This window comes from Chelonoidis abingdonii, chromosome 1 (assembly GCF_003597395.2).
Source record: "Chelonoidis abingdonii isolate Lonesome George chromosome 1, CheloAbing_2.0, whole genome shotgun sequence".
Lineage (NCBI taxonomy): Eukaryota > Metazoa > Chordata > Testudines > Testudinidae > Chelonoidis > Chelonoidis abingdonii.
Genome location: NC_133769.1, coordinates 336,710,254 through 336,724,248, shown reverse-complemented (window position 1 = coordinate 336,724,248; position 13,995 = coordinate 336,710,254). Strand labels below are relative to the sequence as shown.

The 13,995-nt window shown below is 43.1% G+C and overlaps 1 protein-coding gene across 1 annotated transcript in view; it reads right to left on the bottom strand.

Moving 5' to 3' along the window:
• C1H11orf65 (chromosome 1 C11orf65 homolog) overlaps nucleotides 1–12,578 on the bottom strand; it is a 30,049-nt gene extending 17,471 nt beyond the window's left edge. Inside the window, exons 1-2 of the mRNA XM_075062746.1 lie at nucleotides 12,529–12,578; nucleotides 3,627–3,830 (exon numbers count right to left, since the gene is read on the bottom strand). Of these exons, the coding sequence (XP_074918847.1) occupies nucleotides 3,627–3,773 (147 nt within the window). The 5' untranslated portion in view covers nucleotides 3,774–3,830; nucleotides 12,529–12,578. The remainder of the gene's footprint in view (nucleotides 1–3,626; nucleotides 3,831–12,528) is intronic.
• Nucleotides 12,579–13,995: the final 1,417 nt, after the last annotated feature.

Below are 13,995 nucleotides of genomic sequence, written 5' to 3'. Positions count from 1 at the left end.
GGAGCGGGCGGGTCGGCAGGGGTATATATGCGGTGCCACAACGGCACCACGCCAGGGGGCGCCTGCCGACCCACCGGGTGTTGCTAGGGGAAAATTCTTCCGACGAACGTGCACGCAGCGCGCGCACACCTACTTGGAATGGATATGAGCAACACATCTCGAAGAACAACAGTTACAAAGGTAAGTAACTTCTTATTTACCACTTGCCTGTTTTGCTTATCTGTTCAGCATAAGATACATTATCTTATCAGTAACCTGAAAGACACAAGACTAAACATGCAAGGAGTATATTTTCTCTTGCAAATATTAATTCAATGGTAATTGCTCCTTGCCTTGGTAAATTTCTGCATAAAAAGAATGTTGATTCTTTAACAGCTATAATCTGTTTAATATAGTGGAGAGAAGAATCTCATGGATAACATACTGAGAAGTAATATAATAATGTATAAAAAAACAAATAATGGCCAAACATAGATTAGGTTTCTCTGAGAAGCTCCAGAACTGTTACTCAGAGGCTACCACTAGACAGGCTTAAAGGAAAAGGCATAAGGATAGATGTAATAGGGAAGAGGGAGGAAGTAAGCAGAATGATTTTATGCCTAGAATAAGAGAACATGAGTCAGAAGTCTGATTCCTATTTCCTACTCCGCCACTGACTCTCTGTGACCTATGCAAGTCACTTAACTTCTTTGCCCCTCAGTTTCCTCATTTGTAAAATAGAGATAGTAACATTTGCCCACTTTTGTAAAGTACTTGGAGATCTCTGGATGAAAGGTGTCCCTATGTATATGCAAAGTCTTATTATAATGGAAGGAAGGGGTTACCTACATTTCCGTAACTGTTGTTCTTCAAGATGTGTTGCATATGTCCTTTCCACTATAGGTGTGTGTACATCTTGTGCACAAATGTTGGAGATTTTTCCCCTCAGCAGTACCTATTGGGTTGGCTCAAGTGCCATCCTGTTGCTGTGCACAACCGCATGCTGATGTAAGAGGGCGGAGCTGCTCCCAACCTTCCTCAGTTCCTTCATACTGGATGTACTCTGATATAGAGCGGAAGGTGGATGGGTCATGGCACAGACATGTGTCACACATCTCAAAGAACAACTGTTATATAAAGGTACGTAACTGTTTCTTCTTCAAGTGACTACACATGTCAATTCCACTCGTGTTGACTAGTGAAGGATCTGCTCAGCTGATCTGCCAGTGTATTTTGCTTCCCTGGAAGGGAAACAGTTTTGAGGTGAATTGAATGGGTTATACAGAAGTCCCAGAGGCGAACTGCCTCCTGGCAGAGCTGGATTGACTATGCCCCTCCTTGATTGTTTATATATAATATAATCACTGAGTTGTCTGTCATATTCCACAGATTCCCACCCCTCCAATTCCCCATCTAGGGGAGGAAGGTTGAGCAGGCTAGACCTTGCTTTTAACTCCCTGACATTTATGTGAGCCTCTAGGTCCGGAAGTGACCAGAGTCCTTGAGTTTTCAGGGATCCAATATGAGTTCCCAAATCTAGAGATGATGCGTCTGTGACTTGAGTGAGTGTTGGCAGTGTTGGAAAGAAGGGAATGCCCACACAAACTTTTAGAGGGCCTGTCCACCAATCCAGAGACAACAGGACTAACTCTGGCACTTGAACCACCTTGTCCAAGTGGTGATGATTCAGGGCAAATACTGATGCTAGCTATGTATGTAATATCCTGAGTTGCAGTCTGGTGTATTGTACTACATAGATATATGCTGCCATGTGACCTAACAGGCTGAGGTACTTGCATGCTGTTGGGAGCAGGTAAGCTTTCATTTGAAGTACTAGGTTCTGAATGGTTTCAAACCTGATTTGTGGAGTCGAGGACTGCTCAGTAAATTCTATTGTCTGTACAGGCCTCAGTATTGATTTTTCTCTACTCCCTAAGAGCTCCAGAGCACTGAATATGGATAGAACAGTGGATATGCTGGAGAGGACTTGAGATTCTGATTGCGCTCTGATCAACTAATCATCCAGGTATAAGAACACATGGACACCTAATTTTTTAATATGAGCCACTACCATTGTCATGCACTTTGTGAATACCTGAGGAGCAGCTGCCAGGTAGAACAGACACACTCAGAACTCATAGTGTCAAGCATTCACCACAAACCTGAGAAACTTTCTATCATTGGGACATATTGTGATATGGAAGTAAGTATCCCTCAAGTCAAGGGCATCAAACCAGTCTCCTTATTCCAAGGAAAGGATAACCGTCACTAGGATAACCAGGCGGAATTTTATTTTCTTCAGCAATTTGTTCAACTCTCTTACATCTAAGATGGGCCTGAGGCCTCCTTTGACTTGGAGATCAGGAAATAATGGGAATAAAAGCCTTGTACTCTGAGGCCCAACAGTACTTCCTCTATGGCCCCTCTCTGAAGAAGAGACTGAATCTCCCACTGAAGGGCAATCTGGCGCGAGTGGTCCCTGAAGAGGGATGGATGTGGTGGAGAGTTGAAGTAAATTGGGTGGCATACCCTCAATCCACCATGCTTAAGACCTACTGGTCTAATGTTATATGGGTTGAGGCACTTAAGAAGTGGGAAAAGTGACTGGTAAATAAAAAAAGAGGAACAGACAGAAATGAGGAGACTGGTATACTGTCTTCAACAGCTCCATCAAAATGCCTGTTTGGAAGAGGTGGCTGGACAGGATGAGCTAAAGGAGTGGAAAAGTGGAGTATGTTAGAATAATAGGATTAGAAAAGATGTCTGATGGTGTCACATCGAATGATTCATGTCACTATGCAGTGTATTAGAAATTATTTAAATGTTGTAATGCTGTGTATCATATCTGAAAAAGAATTCTGTTCATTAGTGCAGCCCTGTGGTTGCTCTAACTTGCCAGCTCAGACTCAGGACAGAGAAGACAGAAAGATAGCTTAGACACCTGCCTTTACCTCCACAAACCTTCAGATACCAAGTAATCCAGCCCTAAATCATCTCATGATTGATACCTGAAATGGAGTTATACTGTTCATAGTCATTCTTGGGATCCAAATAATTCCCTGAATAACTAATTAAATTCTGTAATTACCGTGTTATGTTTGTACAAACCTTTCACCTTTAAAAATATTACCAATTATTTCCAAAAGAATTTAACAAAACATAAATGGCTTAATTTTAACATAACATAATTTCATTATGTTTTATATTTTAAGCTATACATTGTATTAGAGAAAAGTACATTGACTCCTCTCGCAGATTTTTAATCCAAACAAAATCATACCTTCATATGGAGAAGTATGAAATTGTATTTTAATATTTAAGTATTATATTGTACTTTAATAAACAGGTTTATTTCATATTCAGCACAAGATCTTATAGTACAGTACTTATGATAATTTAATCATATTCTATTGTTCAGTGACCTGGTGATGAGGAACATGTTATAAATAAATGATCATGATATTATTATAACATCTCACAGGGAGCGACTATTACCATAGGTCAATATTTCAAATGGAAATAAAGATCCCACACATTATGAAGTGATCCATATAGTGAGTAAAATTAAATCTCCATAATGTGTAGGTTATGTAAGAAAAAGAAGTTAATGTTCTAAAGAAAAAATGTAAATGCTATTCTTTGCTTACTCTGATCGAAAGAAGTCTCCAACCATTATTCTCCACACGCTTGTACCAGCCACTGTGGTCATCTTTCCAAATCTTTCCATGAATAGCCTCTGGCAGCAGCTCTTTGTATGCTGGCTTTGTATAATCTTTAGGGCTGTTAGCACACATATCCACAATGGGTCTATGAGTGAATATTTTGTAATATATACTTGGAGGATATTTAGTCTGTAAAGAAATATCACACTTGAATGTGAGAGATCTAGTTAGTGACAGTGTCTGTTATAAATAAATGTTCCTACTTTTAAAAAAAATTGTCAGATTAATACCTTGTCTAACTCTGTTGACATAAATGGGTTTACAAAAGCCATGAAACTGTTCTTTACCCATTTCAAAGTAGTTTAACACTGTACAGGATAGGCTGAAATTGGAAGATTTGATTGGCTGATTACAATTCTGAGTGAAATTAAAGATCCAGTCCTCAACTCAGTGAAATCAGTGGGAGTTTGGTCATTAACTCTAAGTGAATTCTTTGCAAGGTCTTTGGTGTGTTGCCACAAGCATACACAACATTTATGAGTACTTATTGTTTCTCTTATAATGTTTATTTTTCTGAACTGAATGGGGGAAGTTTATTGGGAAGAGAAATGGAATTGAAAAATATTTAAAAATGAAAAGTTAAGTGTGCACAGTAGCTAGACCAGGCACTGTGAGTCTGTATTTGTGGGTTGTACTTCCAGGTACACTGCAAACTCGCTGTGTGACTTAAGTAAATCATATAACCTTTCTTTTCATCAGTTTTCCTGTCTGTAAAATAGAGATAATAATTTACTTCTCTCAAATGTCTATTCTGAGGATTAGTTAGTCTTTGTAAAGCAATTTGATAGCCTCAGGCTTTGTCTACACTTACAGTTTTGCAGCGCTGGCAGTTACAGCTGTGGTCGTACAGCTGTGTACGGCCAGCGCTGCAGTGTGTCCACACTGACAGCGACCAGCGCTGCAGTGTGTCCACACTTGCACCAGTTGCAGCGCTGTTGTGAGTGGTGCATTGTGGGCAGCTATCCCACAGAGCACCTCTATTGTGGAACTTCTTTGGGACAGCGAAGTAATTTGGATGAAAAAATAGTTTAGATATATATCAGAAAAGTTAAAGGTTGTGTGGCCGCACGTAGCAATCGTCGCCATCTGGTGAGTTCTGTCTGACATGTTGTAGCGTTGGTGTAGACCACTACGGCTAGGTGTTAGCTAGTGGCATAGACACAGTTTGCGGGGCCTCGATAGACATTGATAGGAATTGAGTATTAGATCCCTTTAGGTGATTGTCATCGAATTTTCCTCGCTATCCGATGTAAAGAGTACGTAATACTCAAATCTCAAACTTTAGCATATACTTCATACCAGGCTTCCTATTCTCCGGTCGGATTTTAAGCATGAGTTCTCGTCATTTCGATGGATATTGGGGAAGCCAATCCTCACATGAGCTAACTGCACGCGGTCTTACTAACATGTGTGACTCTATGTGTGACATAACAATGATCGTGTAGAATTTCAGGTGCTACAATTCATCTGTGTCATGAAGCGGCACTCAGCGCCAGTGCCTCGTTGTGGCTTGTGTTTCACAGAGATGACACAGGACCCCAGCATCGTCAGTCCAAGCATGAGATAGAAGATGTTCACCCTTACTACATAACATCACAGAACAGTACAGAACCGACTGTGTCACCTCATCTGCAGCGGGACGTAGCTTTGTGTGGAGTGGTGCTTGTGCGGAGCTATCCTCGACAGAGCATCGTACCGCGCCCAGCAGATGATATGCTGACTGGAGTATTGAAAATTGATATAAGGTTTCTACGTAAACCTCAAACGGCGACTCTGTGTACCACCAGTCTTCTGGGAGCTTGTCCGCCTTCCGTGTAAGGGACTACGGTGATGGAAGGATGGCACTGATTGGCGTGCGCTGTACTCAGTCAGGCTTAGCATGTCCAGCAGAGGTCTCCATGCCAGTGATGGCATCGCTTCCCTTTTTCACGCCTTCGATTTACTAGCTTATTGATTTGCTGCCGAGATCGCATATTGCTTGCTACAGAACAGTGGAGCCCCCCGAGGTCTCAATGATAGCCTGTATTTGAAGCAGAATTGTTGCTGTCTAGCTCCATGAATGCGTGTGCCTAGCAGTACATCATATTGAGCCATGCCTGATGGTGAGATCTGTTATTGCTCACAGCAAGAGGTGAACAAAGTGAAAGCTCAAGAGCTATAAATCGAAGTATGTAATGCAGGTGGTGGACTCGACAAAAAGTCATTCTGCTAGTGTGTTGCGACGTGCAGTAACGGACGTGCTCTGCAATCCGCATGGGAAACCCGCCTTTGGCTCGGGAAACATATTATTTGCGCTAAAGTGTGGTGGTGGAGATCCATGATTCGCCTCCTAGCGAGTGTGAGGAGAGTGACTTCACTGAGCTGCGTATTACCGGTTGGCCTTCTGCAAGGTAACCAGTGTGGTAAGTTTCATAAACTCTCGCTTTATGGGACTTGTGCTCGTTGCTAAGCAAGCCCGGAACTCCCGCCAGGTGCATTGCCACCAATCACCATGGAATCTCGCTGCTCTCTACAGCAGGGAAAGTTTGTGCACTCAAGGTGTCTACGCGTGGATTGCATGCATAGTAACATGCACCCTTTGTCACTAGTGTGAAAGGAGCTGAGCTGGTGTGTGCTCTACTGTCAACTGCTCCAGATCAGCTATGTGATTCCGCAAGACGTGGGACTTTTGACCACTGATGCATTCGGTTCGGCTAAACTCAGGTTTAGGATAGTCGGAAAGAATGTCTCGAAGAAGCCATTGGCAGAATACAATACATGCTGAGGTGCATGATGCCTATGTTTTTTGCTGGAGCCTCGACAGAGACCTTAAGTGATTCGACACTCTTCTCTAGAGTCAGATCCTCCAGTGGACTGGCTCATGGATGGCAGAGATCTCTTGTGTCGCTAAGTTTGGTGCACATATAATCTATTAATATCTAGTAATATATATATATGTACGTTCATCGATCTGTCGGACGACCAGCATACTGCGGATTTCATGACATGTGTTCCGGCTGGTAACAGGGATGGTGGAAGAACTAATTTCTGATCAAGTGTCTTTTCCAGGGTCACTTAGTGAGTGGCAGTGATCACAGATAGCGGAGTTTGCGTTTTCACTGACATGTTAACAGGATGGCCAGAAAGAGTTGCATGACACGCATTCTTTCGGAACTGGTTGTGGTTAGCACCCTCGCACTTGAGGTTCAAGCTGTCAGATATGTCCAGTCGTAACTCCACTCTACATTGCAAGCTGACTAATCCTATTACTTCCTGTTTGAATAGCTTGACAAGAACTGTATGGAAAATTATTCAATCTGGGTCGAATCTGCGCTTATACCCGCCGTATTACATGCCAAGTACGTTAAACCATGACACAATTCTTGCTACTGTATGGCTAGGAATGACTGGTTCCTACTGGACAGAGCTTAGATACACGGGATGCGCGCAGAATGCTAGGACCGAGTTGAGTGTGTGTGACAGTTTTGTACGTTTCATCTTGCAGTCTAATAGAGAGAAGTCTCTCGCGGGGTAAGCTTTACACTCTGATATGATGAAGTAATTAGTGCTCTACGTATTATACCACAGCGCGTGTCTTGTGCGTCTGTCTTTGTAGCGCTTCCACTAATATTTTATAGACTGCAGGGTAAAAAACCCTTGCCGTCATCACTGTTAAAGATAGGAACTGGGAGACTCCCTGTAGGATGGCAGAGATGCGCCTCGAGAGGCTGCTGAATGTTACCATGCGCGCAGACGTAGTAGCCCTTTCCCGAACTCCCCAGCGATCGCACAATGCTTTCCGATAGATTGAAGTAAACGGATCGACCTTAGATAGTGCTGCATCTATATATACTATATAATTCTTAGTTGTGTGGCCTCTTCCAACAATGCTTAAGTGGTTGCAATGACATACGGCGAGGTTGTAACTCTGCAGTGTTGCAGATTGCATATTTTTCACTTGTCTGGACACAGACTGAATGTGACACGTTCTAAGGATAATAATACAATACCCGTGCTCACAAAGGAGACTAGAGAGTTCCGCCTTTCTATTTTCAACAATTGACGTACATAAACAGTGCATGCAGAGCGTGGGGACTTGGTCTATGTGTGAGTACCGGTGAATGGTACGCCGATTACTGCTCACTCAATCACTTTTCCGAAATTCATTCCAGCTTTAGTCTGTCGCAGGAGCTGTCTCGCTACTGCTCTTGTCTAAAACATCGAAGGGATTGCAGAATGAACGTTCGATAACGTAGGCTGTTTAGAGTAATTGTGGCCGTTACCAGTAGCAGCGCCATTCTAAATTAGCGCATTCTGATCTGGCGTGTGAGCTGACAGACGCGTATGGATTGTTGCGAGGTGCACTATTATATGCACCAGAGCTGAAAATGGGATGGTTTTTTGACGATACCAACATGATGGACAGTACTCAGTATAAGTCACTTGTATTACTCCACGATGCGTGTCTTAGTTCTGCCTGCATGATACCATTGACTTGCATGAGATCTGGCTTCAAGGACACACTGAAGACCTGTTGATGTGAGCGATTGCTCACTCGAGGGGCTTATATTCATATCCTGATGGTTCGTCTCTTATGGCGGTGAACACCCTCGCTGACTTCGAACTCCGCTTTCAAGTCGCACTTAGGCGCGTTTTTTCCGCCAATATGCCTGTAACTTTTTATTTCTGCGGAATAGATATTCATGACTGCTTCACAAGCTGTTCCTTCGATTTCCTAGGCTTTTTTCTTAAGTTTCTTAGCCTTTCAAAGTGTCTGTTGCTCCAGATGGACTCAAGGACACTTAAAAAAAACAGAGATATAAAATGTTAATACAGAGGAAGCTTTGTTTTTAAGAGTATTTGTAGCATCATTCAACAGACAGTGTGAACATACCACACTCTGGACACTGCAGCAGATCGAATACACATGGTGAGTTTAAAAGCCATTTGGACACTGGGGAAAAGGTGGGTCTGGATGATTCTGCTACAGGGAAATAACACATGCAGCACACCTGGGAAAGGAAGGTTGGGGAACCATGATTGAACATGGAAAGCCATGGGGTTGCTTTCTGTGAAAGCAAAGATCAGGTGCTGGGAAATACCTGTTAGCCATGGGGTTTATGCAAAGATCAGGTACAGGGAAATCAGAGAAAGGCATCTTGTCACACGCGGCTCACAGGGGCAGGGTGGGGTTTTTCAGGCTGCCTTTCTCTTTCCCTGTTAGCCATGGGTTTATGCAAAGATCAGGTACAGGGAAATCAGAGAAAGGCATTTCTTGCACACGCGGCTCACAGGGGCAGGGTGGGGGTTTCAGGGCTGCCTTTGAGCCATGGGGTTTATGCCAAAGATCAGGTACAGGGAAATTATACAGAGAAAGGCATCTTGCACAGCGCGGCTCACAGGCGCAGGGTAGGCTGCCCATGGTTTTCATGCCCAGTACAGGGAAATGGGGCATTATGCACAAGATGGGGGGTTTCAGGTGCCTTTAGCCATGGGGTTTATGCAATCAGAGAGGGAAATCTTCAGAGAAGCATCTTGCACACGGAACGGCTCAAGCCCTGGGGGCAGGGTGGGGGTTTTCAGGCTGCCTTTCTCTTTCCCTGTTAGCCATGGGGTTTATGCAAAAGATCAACCGTGCAGGGAAATAGCACTTAACAGTATCCCTGCATTTTCAACAGAATTGTAACCTTCCAGATATCTCGCTGCTCAGGGTCACCTGCGAGGAGCGGGAGACCCTTCTACAGCTATGTGGATTCCGCCCTGGTCCTACGCAGCTTCCCTGTGTGTAGCCATGATCCCCCCACCCCTACAGGGCACAATGGCGCGGACGTGTTAGCCTGGCTGGGGAAGACAAGGAACACAGTTGCTCTCCCCATAAACTTGTTGAAGCGCATTGCACACGCTCTGGCTGAAACTTTTGAAGAGATTACAGAGGCAGATTACCACGACGTGATAGATCAAATCAATGGGCTATTCCACATCTAGGCAATAGCCCCCCTGCTCCCAAAACATTGCATCCTTGTAATAAAAGCTTCTTACCTGGAACAGACTCCTCTGATCCTTCCTCAATAGTAGCACCCAGCGACTGGCTTGCTTCTTCCCGGGTAGAAAACAGCTCCTGGCTGCAGTCTGCAGGGAACATCACCCTCTGTGTCCCCTTCACCCTGGTCTCCAGGCTGTGAACTGTCCGATATGATCCTAGGATTGGGCAGTGGGGTTACATCCCAGTATCGCATCCAGCTCCTTGTAAAACCGGCAGGTAGTGGGGGCAGCACCAGAGCGACGGTTTCCATCACGGGCTTTGCTGTAGGCACTCCTCAGTTCCTTCACCTTAACCCTACACTGAACGGCATCTCGGTCATAGCCCCTGTCTTGCATTGACTGTGATATCTGGCCGTAGATATCATAATTTCTGCGGCTGGATCGCAGCTGGGACTGAACTGGTCTCTTCTCCCCACACACTGATTAGATCCTGCAGCTCGGCAGTGCTCCATGCTGGGGAACGTTTGGGGCGTGGAGGCATTGTTGCTGATTGATTGATTGATTGATTGCACTCCACGCCTCGCTGAGCAAACAGGAAGAGGATTTTTAAAATTCCCGGGGCATTTAAAGGACGGATCACCTGAGCCCAGGGCAGTGGAGTGCTAAGCGGTGACCAGAGAGGCTGAAAAGGAATGCTGGGATAAGTCCTAATACCCTGGAGGCCAATAAAAACGCTGGTGAGTGTCCACACCTGATGACCAGCGCTGCATCACCAGCGCTGGTCTCGCTACATCGGAAGCAGACCCAGGTGTACAGCCAGCGCTGCAAACAGGGAGTTGCAGCGCTGGCTGAGCTTTTAAGTGTAGACACCTGCTAAGTTGCAGCGCTGTAACCCCCTCACCAGCGCTGCAACTTGCAAGTGTAGCCAAGCCCTCAGATAAAAGCTGCTAGTACATGCAAATTAATACTTTTACTTAATAGACCTTACTGATGAACTAAAGATGAGAAAATACATTAATAAATTAGATTCTAACCTGTAATAATTTCTGTAGTGAAACTAATTTAACTGCTTGGATGGCTAAATAGGTTTTAAAGAACTGAGAGGGTTGTTTTGTTTTTTTTTGGTTTGGTTTCAAGCAACCCACTCTCTCAGTCAGAGATGCTGTAATTTCATTGACAAGTCCTGGTCAATCTGGTATGTTCTCAACTGAAGTATATAGATTAACAGCCCTGTTTCCACAGTCCAAATCGCTTAGTAGTAAATAGATGAGAAAGGGAAAAATTCTGTCTAATCCATGATTTTTCTTCCTCAATGCCCATTGTGAAGACTGACATGGAGGTGATGGAGTATAAACTGACAACCTGTGAGGGAGTTAAAGAACTTTCAAAGAGGAATAATAGATAATTAAAGCACACGTTCCCTCCCTCTGCTAATATTACTTTTTAAATGGAAAATGTTATGATTAAAGATAATCGTCTCTCTAACACTAGAGATGGAAACCTAGAAATATAAGGTCATGTTGGACGGTCTTGTAAATATACTGCAAATAGGACAGCTTAAAATGCTAGGACAGTTCTGATTAAAATAACCATTTTTCAAATTTATATTTTGTCATGGTACTAATGTTTGGTAAGTACAGAAAAGAATATGTTGGCTCCGTAATTCCAATCTAAAAACTTCATCCACCTCCACGCTTACTTTCACTGAACTGGATAATCTTGTAAGTAATAAATCAGCTCAGCATCTTGATCTCTACACCGTGCCTTCCACCAGAGAGCAAACTGTTTCCCTGATGTTTTATTAATATCATATGTCACCAAGGTGAGGTTTACTAATGATGTATTATTCATAAGTTGTTATTAGCCAGGGAAGAGTAGGTCAGAAGCAGAAACCAAATAATTACACGGTAGAAGTCTGCCAAATACAATTTACTAGAAATTGCTAGCCAGGCAGAATATTATCAATAAATCAGCTTCTTTCCAGCTATTTCAAGTGCTGTAGCAATAGATGTACAATCCTGTATTAGAGATTTTGAAAGCAGGAGACTCTTACACAGGGCTTTTGCTATTCCAGAGTGACTGTTCAGCTGTATAATACTAATAGGCAAATACTTAAGGCCAAAATCTAAGCAGATTCTTGGGTCAAAATTTTCAAACTAAATCCATATTTAGTCACTTAAATAAAGGCTTGGAGTGAAATCCTGGCCCCATTAAAACCAATGGAAAAATTCCTGTTGACATAAATAAGGCCAGGACTTGCACCCCTGAATATCAAATTCAGAGCAATGAGAGTACCCACAAATGCAACTGAAAATTCAGACCATTTAGTCAGGTGCTTAAGAATGGATTTAGGAGGCTAATTTAGAACATAAGAATGAGTATCCTGTCTACTGACAGTGGCCAATGACAGGTGCCCCAGAGGGAATGAACTCAACAGGCAATGATCAAGTGATCTCTCTCCTGCCATCCATCTCCATCCTCTGACAAACAGAGGTTAGGAACACCCTTCCTTACCCCTCCTGGCTAATATCCATTAACAGACTTAACCTCCATGAATTAATCCAGTTCTCTTTTAAACGCTGTTATAGTCTTAGCCTTCACAACCTTCTCAGGCAAGGAGTTCCACAAGTTGACTGTGTGCTGTGTGAAGAAGAACTTCCTTTTATTTGTTTTAAACCTGCTGCCCATTAATTTCATTTGGTGGCCCCTAGTTCTCGTATTATGGGAACAAGTAAGCACCCTGGTTATAAAATACTAACCTTGCTAGTTTTTTAGAATACAATTAATATAAGTCCATTAAGTTGTGATTACCTAGATATAGAATGAATGTCGATATTTCAATATTATTCTTTAAAACACTACTTACACCACCTAGTCTGAATCGGACATAAACACCCGCTGCAGCATCTAGTAACTCTGCCTGCAAGAAGAAAAAGACATTCATCCACAATGCTTCCAAATCAAGACAGAAAGATACAGTAATGAAATTAAATGATTGGTGTCCTTAATTCCTAGAAAACAACTGATTTCTATGGGCTCAGCCTTCTCCTTTCCTTTTTCCCTCTAATTCTACCTTGGATAAGCTTTTACTTTTGTTGTTTACTGATACTTTCTTTTGTAACTACTATATATTTCTTTTTTGGCATATGGTTTCAGTTGTGTGCAATCCACAAAGTATCCTACATCAGTAAATCTTGGACTTCAAATGATGGACCAGTCAAAAAATGTATTTGATTTATAATGCTGTAATGATCCTTGTCTCCCAATACTATGCCCCAAATAAAAGACAGTGAGGCAAATGTAGTGTCCATCTTTAAAAAAGGGAAGAAGGAGGATTTGGGGAACTACAGGCCAGTCAGCCTTATCTCAGTCCCTAGAAAAATCATGGGGCAGGTCCTCAAGGAATCAGTTCTGAAGCACTTAGATGAAAGTGATCAGAAACAGTAAGCATGGATTCACCAAGGGCAAGTCATGCCTAACTAACCTAACTGCCTTCTATAAGGAGATAACTGGCTCTGTGGATGAGGGGAAAGCAGTGGACATGTTATTCCTTGACTTTAGCAAAGCTTTTGATACGGTCTCCCACAGTATTCTTGCTGGCAACTTGAAGTATGGGCTGGATAATGGACTATAAGGTGGATAGAAAGCTGACTAGATGGTTGGGCTCAACAGGTGGGGATTAATGGCTCCATGTCTAGTTGGCAGCTGGTATCAAGCAGAATGCCCCAAGGGTCAGTCCTGTGGCCGATTTTGTTCAATGTCTTCATTAATGATCTGGAAGATGGCATGGACTACATTCTCAGTAAGTTTTCAGATTACACTAAACTGGGAAGAGTGGTAGATATGCTGGAGGTTAGGGATAGAATACAGAGGGACCTAGACAAATTAGAGGATTGAGACAAAAGAAATCTGATGAGGTTCAACAAGGACAAGTGCAGAGTCCTGCACTTAGGACAAAAGGAATCCCATGCACTGCTACAAACTAGGGACCGAGTGGCTAGACAGCAGTTCTGCAGAAAAGAACCTAGGGACAAGAAGCTGGAAATGAGTCAACAGTGTGCCCATGTTGCTAAGAAGGCTAATGGCATTTTGGACTGTATAAGTAGGGGCATTGCCAGCAGATCAAGGGATGAGATCATTCCTCTCTATTTGACATTGGTGAAGCCTCACCTGGAGTACTGTGTCCGGTTTTGGGCCCCACACTACAAGGATGTGCAAAAATTGGAAAGAGTCCAGCGGAGGGAAACAAAAATTATTAGGTGGCTGGAGCACATGACTTATAAGGAGAGGCTGAGGGAACTGGGATTATTTAGTCTGCAGAAGAGAAGAATGA